Source organism: Ochotona curzoniae, unplaced genomic scaffold (assembly GCF_017591425.1).
Source record: "Ochotona curzoniae isolate NIBS_2020 unplaced genomic scaffold, NIBS_Ocur_1.0 scaffold_4506, whole genome shotgun sequence".
Taxonomy (NCBI): Eukaryota; Metazoa; Chordata; class Mammalia; order Lagomorpha; family Ochotonidae; genus Ochotona; species Ochotona curzoniae.
The window spans coordinates 73,837,531-73,856,607 of record NW_024467119.1 but is presented as its reverse complement, the minus strand read 5'-3'; the positions used below and the strand labels follow the sequence as shown (position 1 = coordinate 73,856,607).

Below are 19,077 nucleotides of genomic sequence, written 5' to 3'. Positions count from 1 at the left end.
CTCAGGGCAGCTGTCTCCTTGTTGAAAGCATTCTTGCCACATCTTGCTTCTAAGGGAATATATTTATGACTGATAAGGTTTTTGGACAAACAACAGAATGTGAGCCATTTTCAGTTCTTGATTTTAAAAGAAAATCTTTAAAACTGGAAATCCATAGAAGCCTTAAAGTTCACTCTTTAATTACAATTATACCCTTTAACGAAACCTTCACAGATGGTACTGATTGAATCCACAGTGCCTTCAACAAGATGTTTCTCCTTATCCATTTTGTGGTGGAAATACAGACAGGTAGAATTCGTCAAAAGGCAGCCAGCAGAAGAAAGCAATGAGAGAAGCAACCTGCAGAATCCACTCACTGAATATCATTCCTGAGTTAAAGAGCATTAGCTCTGGGTACAGAGGTGTTACAGCGAGATGATAGACTGTGGGTGTTAATAATATCTTAAAGGATTCTTTTTGATTTATTCTTAAAATGTCATTCCTTCTTATTTATTTATTTGTAGTCCAAAATGACCACCCTGCCCCCACTACCCATGACACACCCGAAGCTTGTGGCCTTGGCCAGACAGAAGCTGCCTTGCTCCCACGGAACCATTCCCAGGTATGCGCCTCTTGTTTACCTTCTGATTCCCCCTTGCAGAAAAAAAAAGTCCTGTAGCAGTACACCTTGGAAAATAAGACTGTTTAAAGAGAAAGATAATTTGCTATATCCAGTTGCTCAGATTTGCTCTTTCAAAAATCCTTGAACCTCCCTCAAAGGAGATGAGTATTTATCAAGGTACAGTCCATGTGATCGTTTTATGTCCCATTGCCAAGTTCTTAAAGCATTTAAGATGATCTGCCTTTTGTAAATATGTGCAGAAGATAGAAAGCAGCAGTGTTAGAAGTTAAATGTCTGTCCATGTGATTCTCCCGTGAATGCTAACTACAGTATTGGAGGAAAGAGGATTCAGCTCTCTCCTGGAGTAGATGGCAGGCAAGGGTTAGCTCAGGGGGAATGCTGGGACCCGAAATTGTATCCACAAACCTTTGTGGCTTTGAAAGGCTACTAAGCTACAGGGATTGCCACTGAGAAAATACAGGACAGAGAATTTAAAATATTTTATCATGATTGTGAATAACAGTAAAAATTGTGCCAATTTAAAATGGGCACTTGCACTTGACTTCTAATAAAGAAGGTACTCTTTGCTACAATAAATAATTAATATATGTAGATATGTTTCCTTTATATGAATACCTTTTGACTCATATTGTTGCAGTATAATGAGACTGATTCTTACACCCCATTTTTAGTATGTCTTGGAAAAGACTGAAGGCCCTGGAACAAAGTAAATATGCTTAGCTCTACTATCATAAAAGTTCTTTTAAGGTAGCAGAGCAAAATGTTCTTTTTTTTCTATGTCTGAGAACTACTCCAACAGATGCCAAATTTGTGTATGTATATATGTTATTTGATGTTTTACTTTGGAATGCTGTGAAATATGTGCATAATTTGAAAGCGCTTGTTCTCCTTGGCTTGTTTAATGATGAGATTTACATATTGTCTCCAAGGTAAACACAAATGTAACCCAATCCCACAGCCCTACAATCTGATAGAAAATGTTTTCTTGCATCTACTTTATTGAAAAAAATAACATTTTTATCGTAATCTTTTAAGGTAACATATGAACATTCTTTTTAACTTCTGAATACATTCAGATATTTGTTTACACCTGAATAAATACAGATGCCTGTTTACTCCTATGTCCCACTGGTTATGAGAGATTAACATTTTTATATTTTAAGGTTCAAATTTATATGAAGAGTAAATGCCCTGCAAGTATTAATATAGATCTTAGTAAGTCTTCTTAAAACATTTGCATATTGAATCTTCAAATAACTTTGCACATTGAATCTTTAATAGTAATTAGAGTTTCATGGGTGATTTAAAGAAAAAAATAGCTACATAGACAGTATTTTCAGAAAAAGATGAATGTTAGGAATAAATACATTTTACACATTTGAACTGAACATTCCGTTTCTATTCAATATTTTTTTGCCAAACAAAATTGACTTCTGCATTTGGAAAGTTATATTGTGAAGCAGTATGACTAGAATGGAAGATCCTCTTAGAAGCCTTAGGGTAAAATTCCTTTTCCTTCAGTGTGTTTCTGCTTTATTTATTTAGTTTTAATTTTTATGTTCTTAGTTTACTATTCAGGGAAATCTTTCCTAATTAGGAAAATTACAACTTGGAAATTATCAATCAAAATCCAGCACTATAGCTATTGCAGAACATCTGTTTTAGATGCTGTTATATCCTGGTGCTGCTGTGCTCTTGGTGGCATTTTATATATTTGGTAGCTTTTCAACTTGATAAGGCAGTGCTTGCTTTATTATTTCTTTCTATTTCATTTAGGTCTCAACTGATCAAAGAGAAAGATGACATAGATCATTATCTGGAGGTGAATTTCAAAGGATTGTCAAAAGAGGAGGTTGCTGCGTAAGTATCACCTCTTAAAGGTGCTTTAATATGAAGTTTGTTTCTTTTGTCTTGATTTTCCATTGAAATTTCATTTTTTTCTGTGCAGTACACCATTGCTGCGTGGCATTTAAAAATTAAAGCTCATATTAAATAGTGATAAGTCACATCTATTGATCTTACACATATCAAAGTCTTTAATTTTATGGCTCTCAAAATTCTCATATTTACAAAGAAATTATACTGCCACATTTGCAATATTTAGGTAAGACTGTGCTATTAATAGCTTATTAACCTCCATTTTGAGATATATTGCCTCCATAGGGAAGGAAAAATAAAAGCTTTAAGAGATATGTTCCTACATCTTTTTCTCTGATGATTAAAAACAAAACAAACCCTGACTAATGAATCTTCTTTCTCCTCTGAGGATCCACAAAAATAGGCAGTGTTCGCTGGTTAATTTAAAAACAGTTTGAAAGTATGTGCATTTTCCTTTTAAACAAACATGTAAATTTTGAAATTTTTACTACTGCTTAGAACTTAATTTCTGAAATAAATCAGATAACTGCATGAATCTTTATAGATTATTGACAAGTGACTAGAAACTAGGCATGAAAGTTTAACAGGTTTGTCATTTCTCACCTGTCGACTTCGTGATTCTGTTACCAGCAGATCTTGAGATGCGTGTCAGAAATGGAAATATAAATGCAAATGCATGTTAGAGAATTTGTGAAACATTTCCACTGAAATACTTTATGTAGAAGATGTTTTATAAAGATTATCTCCTAGTGTCCATGCTATTGGAATGTACTGAAGGAGTGTTTATATTGATTTTTTTTTGTTTGTTTCAAGTTTCATTTATCCTAAAATTGTAAGTCTCTTGATACACTGCATTTTATCAGATACTGTCTTTTTAAATTTTCATGCATTGTGGGAAAACAAAGTAATTTATTCTGTTGATAGATATTTCATAGAATGACATTTTATAGCAATGATAATTGTTGACTTTCTGAGAGTTCTTTAGACTGCCAGGGATAGCATCTGGGATCTTCAGTGAAATGCTATTCTGATTGTTAACTCATTATTTCTACATAGTAACTCAGTGGATAAAATTAAATGACCAATATTGTGTGATGACAGAATTACTCCTTAAATTAAAAATATGTATGAGTGATATTTACATTCTGATTTAGAACTTGTGTGATTCCAAGTAGCTTTGCTTGGCTTGTAAATTAGATTAGGAATTAAGCTTCTTTCATATAACTCAACATATTGAAAGCCGTATTCCAAAAATATGATACATAAGATTTCAGTGTAGACTGAAGAAAAAATTTACCTAGCACAATGAACAAAAGGCAGTGATAATGAGTTTCCTTCCAATAATAATAATAGTCTTTTCTAATAATAATATTACCACATTGATTTCAATTCTTCTTGATGCATAGAAGAAAAGTAACACTGTATTGTTCTCTGTCCTTACTGTTGTATTCTCCTTGAGGCTTCATCCTTTAAATATGTTCTTAAAGTCCTTCTCCTAAATTAGTGGGTGCAAATCATTGAGATGAAGAAAGCTTACGCACAGCACACTATTAGCCTTTGATTGGTAAAAATTCCAGAGCTCACATAAACTAATTGCAATGCACATAGAAAAAGAGAACTTGAAAACGATTATGACTATTCTATTAGCAAGGGAATTTTTTTCTCTTTTTTTTTTTTTGCAGTTTTTCTTAGCAAGAGAATTTTGTTAGCATAGTGCATCTTATTAGTCATTCATCTATAAATGGCTACATTGGTTAACAAGTGTCTATTCATTATGTACTTTATATCCAATGTGAGATTTTTCACAGCAAGAGAGTCAGTGATATTTGATTGTGAAATACTTGCCCCTGTCTTGGAAACCTCTGTGTCTATTTGAGACAGTAAAACCTGTGGGCCTGAGATGCATAGAGATAGATGAGTTCTGGTTGTACTGTAAGGTACAGCTTAGAGGCCTAGAGGGAAGCAGACATGACTCAGATTGCAAAATGATACTCCTCAGGGTTTTGAGTGTAGCTTCCTGTCTGGTAGAATTGTAGAATTACCCAACCAATAAATCATAGTTCTTCAGTATTAAAGGGCAGAATGGGTAGAAAATGAATAACAAATGTTTCTATCAGCCAAAAAACAAGTTCTAGAATGTATATATGTGCCCTGTGTTGTGCCACAGTGAGATAAGCCACTGCTCTACCCACAGCCCTTGCTGGAGTGCTGATTCAAGTCCCAGCACTGCTACTTCCAATCCGACTTGTTACTAAGCAGTGCTGGTAGGCAGTAGATAATGGCTCAGGTGCTTTGGCTGTGCCACCCACACAGCAGACTGTGGTGGAGTTGGCCTGGCCTAACTTTGCCTGCTGCATTCATTTGGGGGAATGAACCAGCAAATGGCAGGTTGATTCATTCATTTATCCCTTCCCCCTGCCACTCTTTTTCTTCCCATCCTTCCTCCTCCTTATTCCCACTCCTCTCTTCCTCCTCCACTTTCCTCCTATTGTGATGAGAAGCAAATTTCCCTTTGCTTTGAATTTTCTCCCCCTTGACTTTGCTCAAGACTTTGTCCTGCAGTTAACTGTGGCTTTTTGTTTTCCCTTTACAGTTTCATTTTCATTGTATCAATATCACTAGGATATTGACTAGTCTAGCGTTCCCCCTTTAATTTGTATTACCCTCTAATTTCTCTGACATTTTTTTTCTCTAAAATTCACAGAAAGCAGCAGCATCCTCTCAATATTTTCAAAATCCATTCCTGGCTCATTTAACTCTGAACAGGTTTCTAGTCCTAATACTCAGTGAACTCTGATTTTGGTCACCAGTGACCTCCACTTCTATCACATATAATGAGTTTACTGTCACTTTGTCAGTTCAGTGGAAGTTAGGATTATCAACATAGTTGGCAGGTGTAGGGAAAAATCAAAGGGTAATTTGATTCACACATTTTTTTCCTTTCTTAAATTTCAGTTGATTTATTTGAAAGGAAAAGGAAAATAGTGAGCCAGAGCAAGCTCTCAGCCATAGGTTCATTCCCCAAATGCCCACAATATTAGGTTTGACTCGGTGAAACCAGAAGGCAGGGAATCAGTCTAGGTTTCCCACCAGGTAGGCAGAAGCCCAATAACTGCCTACCACTGCTGCCTTCCAGGGTTTGCTTTAACAGAATGTAAAGGGCCAGAAACATTAATTGGAATGTAGACATCTAAACTGTCATTTAAATCTCTAGGCTAAATGCCTGCTCTCAATTTTGTACTTTTTAAATGGGATTTCCACAGATGCTAGGGGAAAATAAGATTAAGAGATAAGTTTTGGCATCCAAAAATTTGAAGGGCAGACATACTTTTGTTTTTATGAGATTATACACATTTTCTAAGAATCTTTTGAAGATCTCTCATTTTAACAGATGTGTCTTTTCTGGTAAATACAATTAGATGATGTCTGCCTCTAGGTTGGCAGGTTCCAGTGTTGTTATTGTCTTTTGAAGTAAAAATGTTTAATTTAATGGCTGTAGGTAATAAAATATATAAAGTTCCAAAGGATACTTTTCCTTGAGAATTTTTATTAGGTCATTTGGAAATTTAAAACTTTATGTTGGATTGACTCTTTGAAATAATTTTAAACACTTTTTACTTGCCTTGATTTGAGAAAGCCATTTATCAAAGTGTGTAGTTGTGGATTATGGACATAGATGTATAGAGACATACATGCATATATGCAGATGGATACACATACCCACACAGGTATATATGGTACATATTGATAAATGCATTTTATATGTGTGCATGTTTGTGTTTTTACAAATACGTGTATATATACGCACAACATAAATGTATATGCATGTATCTTTAAGCTCCATTCTTTGAATATTAGTCTCAGTTTTCTACATATTGCCATGTAAGTCTTTAAAAAAACAGCTTTAATACAAGTAAAAGCCTGTTAGGCAAAATTAAATATAGTCAGAAACCTGAGATTTAGAGAAATACATCTCGTTCCCCATAATCCACACACCCCAGGCAACCCTTGACAGTCATTTTATGATAAGAATATTAAGGATAACTTACTAATTCAGATATCACATTTAGGTTAACCAAAATCTGAATTTGTGTTCAACCTTTGACACAAATGAGAAAAACCCTAGAGAAAAAGACTACACATTTACTGTCAGGTAAGTTACACAGCCATCATTAGGATAAATTGGTTGGCTTAGAAATTCATATAAAATAACTTTTTCTGATTTAACTATGTTAACAATATTGTTTTGTATAGAAAACTTCTGTTTTTCATATTTTAGTAGATTATGTCTATGAGGAAGTACTGTAATTCAGAAATAACAGGTTGCATAAAGGAAAATTTCACAAATATTAAAAGGCTATTAAATGCCACAGAAATACATAGGATGATTATAGGTGATTATGGACAGTTATATTCTAACAAATTGGTAAACCAAGAAGTTGCTGCATTCATGGATACCTAAAACTTACCCAAATTGAACCATGAAGATATAGAAACCCTGAACAGACTAATTACAAATAATGATTGTAAAGCAAATTTCCATTCTATTGCATACTATTGAAGAGAGCAAATCCTCCTCACAAATACACTCTACGAGATCAGAATTGCCCTGAAACCAGAACTAGACAAGGATACAAAAAGAAAACTAAAATCTGTAGACTGGTCTCCCTGATGAATACAGGTACAAGAATTCTTAAAGAAAATACTATCAAATGCAATCTAATAACACATCCAAATATTACTTCATCATGAACAAGTAGATCAATTCCAGAGAAATGGGATATTATTTGAAATTGTATATCAGTTTAATAGTCTTTTGTGAAATCTTGGTTATTTTCTGTATATAATATTGAATAAAATCAATGAAATATATCAACAGAAAAAAAAGAATAAAAGGCATATGGTTACCATAATAGATGCAGAAAAGGGATTCAACATCCATTCATGTTTAAAACTATGAACAAATTATGTATAGAAAGAACATACCTCGGTAGAATAAAAAATGTGTATATCAGACTCTCAGCAAGCTGAATTGGGAAAAGCTGAAAGCATTTCCTCTGAGATCTGAAAGTAGATGAGGATGTCTGCTTTTACTTCTCATTCTCAATATTATACTAGAGCCCTTGCCAGAAAATAATTAAGAAACAGAAAGAAGAAAGCTTACAAGATGGAAAGAATGTCAAATCATCCCTGTTTGTACATGGTATGATTTCGTATATAGAAAGACTGAAATGTCATGAAAAGATTGTTAGGATAAAGGAATCCAATAAAATTACAGGATACACAGTCAACACATAAAATTCAATAGTATTTTTAGACCCTAGTAATCAGTCCTCTGAAAACAAAGTTTTTAAAATATCATTTACAATAGGAGCACAAAAATATGAAATATCTAGGAAAAAGTTAATCATATGAAAGGCTTCTACAAAGAAAATTATAAAATATGATGAAAGAAATGAAAATATGGAAAAAATAGTAAGACTACAGATTAGAACAATACCTGATTGTAAACTAAAAGTATGTCATTACAAGCATTGAAAAAATAATACAAAAGCCGGAGATTTCATTATGCACATGAACTATATATGTAATGCATGAATTTTGTTTGCTTGTAAAAATAAATTTTTAAAAATTGTGCTGAAAAACGAAAGTGATTCACAAGTGCAGTTAAGTACCTATGAAAATATCACTGGCACTTTACGTAGAAGCAGTTCATATGGAAGCACAAAATGTCCTGAGTAGCCGGAGCAACCTTGAAAAAAAAAAGCTGGATGTGTCACAAAACCTGATGCTACAAAGCTGTATTTACCAGAAAGAGTGTGGTATTGGCATGAAAGCTGACATGTAGATCAACTGCACTTACCAGAAACTCCAGAAATAAACTCATACATCTAAAACCAGTTGTAATTTAAAGCAAAGAAAGTTTATGATGGATAAAGCACAGGCTCTTCAATGAGTAGTCCTGGGCAAAGTGGGTATATACATCTGCCAAAGATTTAACCTTAATCCATAGTTCTCATGCTTTATAAAAATAAATTTAGAATTCATCACAGACCTATTGTAAGACCTGAAAGTATGAAATGACTGAAAAAAAAAAGAGCAAACACAAGGCTATGGATATACAGAATGATTATTTCATGAGGTCCCAAAAACTCAGGCAAAAAAGGTAATAATAAACAGATGGATTATACTAAGCAGAGAGGGTCCTGCAAAATAAACAGTACATGAAATGAAGACGCAACCACCAGAATGGGATACAAAAAGCTGCAGTTCATCCCAAAGAGGAATAGTATCTAGAATATCTCAGGGACTAAAAAAAAAATCTCAACAATAAAATAGTAAATTGTCCATTGAAATGGGCAAATGGTATGAATAGATATTTTTCAAAAGAAGAAATTCAAATGGCCAAGGAATACATGAAAAAGATGGTAATAATAATTAGTTATCAGGGGATTATAAAGCACAAAACAGTGAGATGCCATCTCCTCTATTTAAAATGATGATTATAAATAGACAAAAATTTAAATATACTGGTGAGGATGTGGATAAAAGGGAACTCTTATGCTATGCTAGTAGTATTTATTAATAATGAAATTTAATATAACCATTATGGAGCACATTTTGGAGGTTCCTCAGATAGCTAAAAATTTTTCTACCATATGATCCAGTTATCTCACTTTTAGGAACAAATGCAATGCAATGCAATGAATTAGGTATATAAAAGACACACCTGAATTCTTGCATAATTCATGACTTGTAAGGCATGGAATCAATCCAAATATATATCAAAAATGAATTGATAAAAGGTGGCATTTATTCACAATGAATAATATTTAACTTTACAAAAGAATGAAATTGTACAATATGCAAAAAAGTGAATGGAGCTGAAAGATATGTTAAATGAGTTCAGTCCGATTTAGTGAAACAATGAGCAGGTGGTCTCTTATATAAATGTTAAAAATTTGGTCTGAACTTGGAGTAGGGAGAGAGGCTAGGTTGGTGATAAATGTTTAAAGACACAGTGAAAAGGCGTTCTACATCATCATGAGGTGACTACTCATGAAACCCTTCAGGTACTGTAGGAACAATTGTAAGGGTGAAGCCCAAAGGTTGCTAAGAATGGCAATGAGAATGAAACATTTTTCTGATTTGATTAGGATGCAGTGTTAAACTAGCACAGTGTACTTTATCAATGAGTATTATTATTGTTAATCAAAAGGTTTTATTAAGACTTATTTCTTTTTATTTAAAAGACAGATTTTTGAAAAAGCAAAGGATGCAGACAGAAGAATGAGAAATTTAGATTTTCCATGTGCTGGTTCATTGCCTAACTGGCTGCCATGGCCAGAACAGAGCTGATGTGAAACTGGGAACCAGGAACCTCTTCCAGATCTTCTGTGTTGAGTAAAGGGGCCCAAGAACTTGGGCACCCTCTGCTGCTTTCCTAGGCCATGAGCAGGGAGTTGGAGTGAAACAGCCAGGGCACCACAGGTGTCCGTATAGGATGCCTGAATTTGCAGGCAACAGATTAGCCTGCAATACCACTATGTCAGCACCTAATCTGTCCAAAAAGGAGTAGTTTAAGAAAATATGGCACAGCTGCTCTTTGGAATGCTACTCAGCCAATAAAAAGAATGGAATTCTACCATTTGTAGGCAATTAATCTCAACTAGAGACCATTATGCTCAGTGAAATAAGTAAATCCCTACAGGATAAATAGCACATGTTTTTTCTAATATAAGGCACATTTCATGCAAATTATACTGTTTGTGCTGCAACCCATGGACTTTGATATTGCTTTTATTTTCATTTCTTCAAAATAGTTTTTTTTGTCTTATTAAATTCTTCACTAAATTATAGATCACACAGTAGCATCATTTTCTCCAAGAAGCTTTTGTGTTTTATTTTTCATTTCCTCATCGTTGGTTATTCAGTGGCATGTCACTTAACTCCATGGTGCTGTAGATTTTTTTGTTTTAACTTTATTCCCGTTGATTTTATTTCATGGCTATTCATTTAAAGGAATGTATAGTTGTGGGGAGCGGGGTGTTAAAGCCACTCCGGGATTGAGAGGGGCCATCGCAAGATGCTGGCTGGCCTAGGGCCAGGAGGCAGAGTTGGTCTCGCCAGCAGGTAAACAGGAAGTCACAAGGATAGGCTAATGTCCCCACTGTGATTATGTCATTGCTACTGGCCTATCAGATAGTGCCAAGTGGACCCACAGGGAGAAGTGATTGGTGGAGAATGATATAAAAGTAGCCGGTAAAAGCTAGGATGGACAGATGACAACGACGATGAAGAGAAAGACTGGGAGGCAATGAGGAGAAAGATTGGGGCAGCGAGGAGAAAGACTGGGGAAACAATGATGGACGGAACAGGAAGAATGGGGCAGCAGAGAGGGGAAGAAGGGTTAAGATCTTTGGGTGGAAAAGCTAAGACATACAAGAATGAACAAAAGTGGGCAGAGGGATACAGAAGCGGTACAGGAGCAGTAAGAGCAGTATGGAGAGATGGGGACAAGAACGGAGAAATGCAGCAGAAAATACGGGAAAAAGAATGGGAAGAAGGATGGTGGAAAGAGGGCTGGAGAAGTGGAGAAAAAAGCTTAGACGAATGGGAACAGACCAGCAGAGATAAGGATTTAAATGCAGCCAGTTTGGGCAGTGAGGGGTCCGGTTATGGTTCCGGCTTTTCCTGGACTCTCAAGAGCTTGCCTCATCCTTTTAGTGTCACCTCTTCTGGGTGGTGGCGACATGTAGTAACTGTATAACAGAGACTCTCATATCCAGATATGAAGACACAGTGCAGTATGCATCTCTACTTCCAAATCAAAGATGGACTCCCAATGAAACTTTTGGATATATCTTGACAATAGGTTGCTGGACTGTCTGCCATTGTCTGTACCAGAAATGTCAGGACACATGTAACAGAATGATGGACTTACGACTTCTCATGAGGGACTATACTATTGGAATAAAGTGGGGGAAATCAGTTTCAGGGTGGGAATTTGGGTGGAGGTGAAGGGAGAACTCCCAGGGCCTATGGAATTATACCACAAAGTTAAAAGTAAAATTTAAAAAAAAATATGTATTTCAGTAGAATGCAAGTGCTAACTTGATTTGATCATCATTCATTGAGCACATGTATTGAATTATATTAGCCCCATAAATGTGTACAAGTAAGATAATAAAAGAAAATATATCAAAGACTTTTGAAATTGACCAGGGACATACTGAAAGAACAAGTAATGACTGGAGCCTACGGGCACCATTTTTCAGTGAGTTTATATTGTGTCACAAATAATTTAAGTAGAAATGTATTATTTTGTTCACCTGTTTTTGTAACAAGGAAATCAGTAATATATTTTAGAAACATTTTTAAGAAGTTTATTTATTTATTTATTTATTTAAGAGTCAGTTAAACAGAAAAGAGGAGACAGAGGGGAAGATCTTGTGTCCACTGATTCACTTCCCAAGTGGCCTCAATGGAGCTGCGCTGATCTGAAGCCAGGAGCTTGGGTGCAGGGTCTCAAGGCTTTGGACCTTCCTCAGCTGCTTTCCCAGGTCACAAACAGGGAGCTGAATGGGAAGCAGGGCCACCAGGAGTAGAACTGGTACTCATATGGGATCCCTGTGTATTCAAAGCAAGGACTTTAGCTGCTAGGCTACTGTGCCAGCTCCATGTATTTTAGAAACATTTTGATAATGTGTCTTGATTTGGTTTTGTATCATTCTAGGATTTAATACTTAAATATTGTGGTTGTTTATAAATGTATCAATATTAATGTGTCAATCCTTTAATCGGTCAAAAATCAATGAATTGTAAATGAACTCAGTCCTGATAATATTTTCCCAAACTCCTAGTTAATCAACAAGAAAGAATCTCTTTGAGTTTGTTCTTTGTTTTTTGTAGTTTTCTTTATTCCATTCACATGGCTCCTGAGGAATCAGAAGCGATTTGTTCATAATTCTGGAGAGCTCAAATCCGTTTTAAGCTTTTGAAAGTGATGTTATTTCCATTATCAGTTTTGTAGGTTTAAGTATTTTCCTCCTCCCTCCACTTTCTCCCTACCATTTTCTTGTCCCACAATTTCTCCTGTATTATCACTGCAATACATTTCTTTAGTAACAGTCACAAGTTAGCATTCTGCTATTTAAGTTTACCATGTCTTTGGAGGTGTAGGCAACGCTGGAAAATCTGACATTGAATTATTAAGGTATATTTAGTAGTTTCATTGGAAGCCTTACTTTTATTCAGCAACAGAGATGCATATTGCATAGATCCTAACTTCCTGGTATTCTAGTGTCTATTATTTAGTTCATCTATGGGAATATATGTGCTTATTTATTTTGTATTTTGCATGAATGTTGCTTTGTATCTGAGAGAACATATGATAGTTGTGCTTTTGGGATTGCTAATTTTACTAAGCATAATAGTCTCAGGCTGGGATCATTTTGTTGCAGATGATAAAATTTTATTCTTTTTAATGATGAGCAGTATTTCATACAGTAGATATACCACAGTTGCTTTATCCATTCTCTTTAGAGAGACATCTGGTTTATTTTCATGACTTAATTATCGTAGATTGTGCTGCTATAAATTAGCATTTGCAGGTCACTTTCTCACAGGCAGATATCATTTCTCCTACACTCACCACCATCAGGTGTTGTTTATAGCGCAATCTCACTGGAGTTAGGCAGAATCACATTTCCTAATAACTAGGGAGCCTGGGCATTTTTCGTGTCTATAAGGTGTTTGAATTTGTTCTTTTAGAAAATGTCTGTTTATTTTCTTTGCTCCTTTCTTAACAGGGTTGTTCATTTTGCTATTGTTGAGGTTTTGAAGCTCTTTATAAATCCTGGATATTAGTATCCTATCTATTGTGTATTGTGCAAAGATTTTTGCCCATTCTGTTTATTGCCTCTTCACTTTATTAACTGTTTCCTTTGCTGTACAGAGGCCTCTTAGTTTGATGCAGTCCCATTCGTTTATGTTGGCTTTGACTACCTGTACTTTTGGTAAGTTTTCTAGCAAATCTTTGCCTACACCTATATGGTAGAGAATGTTTCTGATATTTTCCTCTAATAATTTGTTGGGTTTTAGGTACAGATTTAGGTCCTTGATCCATTTAGAGCTGATTTCTGTGTAAAATGAAAATTGGGGGTCTTGTTACCTACTTCTGCAAGCAGATATTCCAATTGTCACAACATTTGTTAAAGAGACCAAGAGTTTTCCCTAGGTTATTCTTGGTTCTCTATTCAAAGATTATTTTAGTTGGTTGTTCAGCTGTGTAGGTTCACCTCTGGGGTTTCTGTTCAGTTTTGTTGATCTTCTGTTTCTGAACCAGTGCCAGACTGTTTTGATTACCACTGTCCTGTCGTTTGTTTCAAAATCTGGAATTGTGATTTCTTCAGTTTGATTTTTATTCTTAAAAATAGTTTTGGCTATTTGTGGTTTTCTTGTGTTTCCAGATGAGTTTTTCTATCATCTTTTGTATTTCTGGGAAGATTATTGTTAGAATTTTGATTGGAATCTCATTGAATTTATGTATGACTTACAGCCATATGGACATTTTAATGATGTTGATTCTACCATTCGGGGACATTGTAAATTTTTCCATCTTGTAATATTTTACTCTTTTTTTCTTCTTTCTTTGTAATTTTCACTATAGATGTCTTTCATGTCTTTTGTTAAGTTTATTGCAAGGTATTTTAAGTTCTGTGCTATTTTAAATAGGGCTGTTCTTACAAGTTCTTTCTCAGCCAATTATTTATATATTTGAAGTTATTTATATATTCTAAAATTGTCACTTTATGTTCACTGCTTTTGTATTCTGATAGCTTACTAAACTATCTTATTTCAAATAGCTTCTTCATTGAGTCTTCTCATTATTTTTATACAATCACGTGATCTGCAAAGAAGGATGATTTTAAATCTTTTTTCTGTTTTGAATTATTATTATTATGATTATTTTTTTTTGCTTAATAGCCCTAAAAGGACTTCCCATACCGATAGCAACAGATAAAATGAACATCTTTGTCTAGTTTAAGACCTTAGCAGGAAAGCTACCAGTCTTTCCCCATTCAGTGTGATTTTGGCATTGGGCTTTTTATGTATTTTGACAAGCCTTTGTATCATTTTTGGCTGGAAAACAACATGTTGTGACTTTATTTTAATGGAGTCACTGATGGTTTCTCTACTCTTTGTATATGAAGTGAGGCAACCACCCAAGTGAGAGATGGCTGTGATTTGACCAGGGCAGATTTAGTGAAACTGACAAGTGGTCATATAAGATATATTTAGGCAATAGGGCAATCATAACCAGTAGAATAACTGTGGGCAGCTGGAAAAGGAGACATCAAAGATGACCTCTTGGAATATCTCCTCTTTCCTTCATGCTTTTTTGTTGGTAAACATTGACCTATCTTCCATCCTCTACTGAACTTTCTTGCACTGTGAAATTTTCTTTTGATCCATCCTGTGCCACATGGTAGAACTCAGCTCCTGTTTGATCTCTCTTAATAGCCATTGACAATCACATGCATGCATTTTATTTTACCCTTTATTACTGCTTTAAAAATTATAGATGTAACTCATCTGTGGGTAGTGACTCTAACTCATCAGTGCAAGCATCATGAGCAGCATTTTTAAAAATGAAAAATTAGAATGTGGCTAAATTTTAGGAGGCTGTTAGAAGTAATGGAATACAGCACAAAAGTTTTTAAAAGCTTTGTTAAATATCTGAAAGGTACAGTTACAGAGAAGAGAAATGGAGAATTGGGGGAAAGATATACCAGTACATCTTCCAGACGCACTAGCCAGAGCTGGACCAGGTTGAAACCAGGAGTTTGGAATTCCATCCAGATTTCCCATGTCAGCGATAGTGACCCAGGAAATTGGTTCTTCCTCCACTACTTTCCCAAGCGCATTATCAGTGAGCTGTTTTAGAAGTGTGGTAAATGGGACATGAACCTACACTCATATGGGATGTCAGCATTGCAGGTGGCAGCTTCAGTTGCTAGACCACACCAGAACATATTTCAAGCTCAGAGTCCTTGATTCATATCCCAGCATTTCAGTCTTCCAATAGAGTAATTAGTTGACTTCACACACATTACTTTTACTGTCCCTATTTCATTTTCCTTCCCTGAAAAAAAAAAAGGATAATAATAGTAGAAACTGTTGGGAAGATTAATGATGTTGATATTTATAAAGAGACTGGAACATTTTACCTATCAGTGTTTTTAAAATTTTAGTTTGTGTATTTATACTTATATATAGCATTATATATATATATATAATAGTATGTAAAAAACATATTACCCATAACATGTACAGTCATATATATGAGGAAAATATTATGTGCAATAGACATATTTATTAATGCATAAATTAACATGCCAAATTGCAAAATAAGCATAGTTGTCTTACTCTCAGTGGTCATAAAAACAAACTCTGGTCTAGACTGGGAGTCTTGAAAGCAGGGATTTTTTTGTCACCTTTAAGATTCTTTTCCTTACATTCAGTAACATTTTTAATTGAATAATCTTAATCTATTGTATTTCAAAGCTATCAGATTATAATTAGAAAACAAAATAAGTTATTGGCACTTTTTGGCAGACTGGAAAAAAAGGAGATGAGATGGATTTTGAAATTCAGATTACTTAAGGGACACACAGGAGTCTTTTTGAGAGAAGAATGATTTTTCTCAACACTCTTCCCAAAAAAGTCTATCATGTTAGATTTTATAAAAAAATATAGATAGATAGATAGATAGATAGATAGCAATATAATAGAACTGAGCACCTCAAACAAGCAAATTGCTTTTATAGACAGCTGACTCTATGTATTACATCTGTTGCCTGAGTTTGTCTCAAGAAAGACAGTAACAGGTAGACATGTTAAGTTTCTGCTCTTTTGCTGGTTCCTGCTTTAAGTGATCTCCACAACAACACTGGGATATCACCACCAAGTCATAGAGAAGTTGAGTAATTTGATCAAGGTAGTTAACTATTAGAAGCACAAACAATGAGATCACAGTTCACAGGTGAGAAGCAGTGAACAATGTAGGGGAAAATATGTAAAGCATACGTAAGAGATCACATTTCCAGACTCTTGAGTTACCAGGATTACCCTGGATCCAGAACTTCCCTCTGTATTCACCCTGTTGTTCTACAGTCATCATTAAACTTGTCCTGAAGTCATTTGAGTTAAGCCAGTCTGAAGCAATGTAATGGTATAATTAAACTAGCTTTAAACTAGCTAGAGAAACATGTATGTTGAACAAAGAGGGTAGGAAGAAAAATTAGAGGTCTCAAGATTTTCAGAAATGTGAATTTCAGAAAGTGGTTATATCTGGGTCAAAACAGCAGGTCAATTTTCAGTTGTCTTAGCACTTTCCACACTAATTTCGGAAGTGGTTTTAATAGCCTACAGTGCAACCACCAGTGAAGGAAGGTATCTTTGTCCCTGCATCCATGTCAGTGGGTGTTGTTAGAGGAGCTCTGAATGTAGGCCAATCTCATTGGAGCCAGGCAGGACCACAATGTGAGTTTTATTTGCATTTTCTTAATATCTAAGATCTAAGCAGCCTGAACATTTTTTCATATGTCTATTAGCCATTTGGATTTGTTCTTTTGAAAAATGGTTGTTCATTTCCTTTACCCATTTCTTCAGAAGATTTGTTTTGCTGTCCTTAATTTTTTTGAAGCTCTTTGTAAATCCTGAATGTTAATTCCCATCAGTTGTGTAGTGTGCGAAGATTCTCTCCTGTTCTCTTGGTTGCTTCTGTTGATCTCTTTTGCTGTACAGAGGTTCTCAACTTGATGTAGTTGTATTTGTTTATTTTAAAGAACCAGCTCTTGAATTTGTTGATCTTAAGTATTGTTCTTTTGGTCTCTATTTGGTTTATTTCATCCCTTATTTTTATACTTTCCTTTTTGTTCTCTTAATCTCAGGATTATTTTCCTGTAGTTTTTCTAGCTCCTTCAGGTGTATGATTAGCTTATTTACCTGGTGCCTTCCTAGTTTCTTGACTTATATCCCTGAGGAAAATAGATGCAAAAATCTTCAACAAAGTACCAAACAAAAGGAATCCAACAATATAACAGCTCATTCACCTGGAACAGGTAGGGTTTGTCCCTGCTGTGCAAGGATGTTTTAACATATGCAAATCAATAAGTGTGATACAGTAAAAGCCATATGATCATCTCAGAAGATGACCTCAACCCATGTTAAAAAATCACAGCGAATATGCATGACAGAGAACCTAGAAGCTTTTCCACTAAATCTGGAACCAGACAAGGATGTCCAATCACCACTGTTATTCAGCATAGTCATGAAATTCCTCCCTAGAGCTATTAGGCAAGAGCAAGAAATTAAAGATCAATTGTAAACAGGAAAGTCAAATCATCCCTGTTTGGAGATGACATGATTCTATACATAAGAGAAATCAAACATTCAATAAAAAGACTATTGGACCTCATAGTATGGTAGGTAGCAGGATATAAAATCAGTGAGCATAAATTGATGGTCTTAGAATACATAAATGATTCCATGGCTGAGAAAGAACATGTAAGAACAGTCCCTTTCAAAATAGCATAGGACTTTTAGACACCTTGAAATAAACCTATCCAAAGGTATGGAAGACCTCTATGATAAAAAATAAATGTTTTTAAAATGAAATAAGACATTATAAAATGGAGAAATTTACCACATTTCTGAAATGGTGGATTCAACATTATCAAAATGACCATATTACAGATGTCATATACAGATTCAATGCAATTCCAGTCAAAATCCCAACAACAATCTTCTCAAAGCTGGAAACGATGATTAAAAATAATCTGGAAACACAAGAAGACCACAAATAGCCAAAGCTACATTGAAGAATAAAAGCTAACCTTCAGGAATCACAATTCCAGATTTCAAGACATACCACAAGGCGATGGTAATTGAAACAGTCTAGTACTGGTTCAGAAACAGAGAAGATCAATTAAACAGCATAGAAACCCAGAAGTGAACTATACTAATATACAACCAACTAAAATTACCTGTGAAAATAAAACCAAGAATAGCCTCAGGAAAAAATTTGGTCTCTGTAACAAATATTGTTGTGACAATTGGATATCTGCTTGCAGAAATAGGTCACAAGACCCCCAATTTTCACCTTATGTAAAAAATAGCTCTAGGGCCTAGTATGGTGGCTTAGTGGCTATATTCTTGCCTTGTAAACACCCAGATCACATAAGGGTGCTGACATGGATGCTGGCTGCTCTACATACCATCCAGCTCCCTGCTTGTGTCCAGGGAAAACACTAGGATGGCCCAATGCCTTGGAACCCTGCACTTGTATGGGAGACCCTGAGCAAGCTCGTGGCTCCAGGCTTCCAATAGGCTCAGCTGTGGCAGTTGTGGCCATTTTGGGAGTGAATCAGTGGGAGGAAGATCTTTCTGTGTCTCCTCATTGTAAATCTGGCTTTCCAATAAGAATAAATAAACCTTTAAACAAAAATCAGCTTTAAATTAGTTAAGGATTCCAGTTGCACCCAGAAACCTTCAGATATTTAGAGCAAAAC

At 35.1% G+C, this 19,077-nt stretch overlaps 1 protein-coding gene across 1 annotated transcript in view; it reads left to right on the top strand.

Annotated features, from left to right (window-relative positions):
* The first annotated feature begins 509 nt into the window (after window positions 1-509).
* Window positions 510-19,077, top strand: part of TTC29 (tetratricopeptide repeat domain 29) — a 207,464-nt gene continuing 188,896 nt past the window's right edge. Inside the window, exons 1-2 of the mRNA XM_040967032.1 lie at window positions 510-601; window positions 2,399-2,482. Of these exons, the coding sequence (XP_040822966.1) occupies window positions 510-601; window positions 2,399-2,482 (176 nt within the window). The remainder of the gene's footprint in view (window positions 602-2,398; window positions 2,483-19,077) is intronic.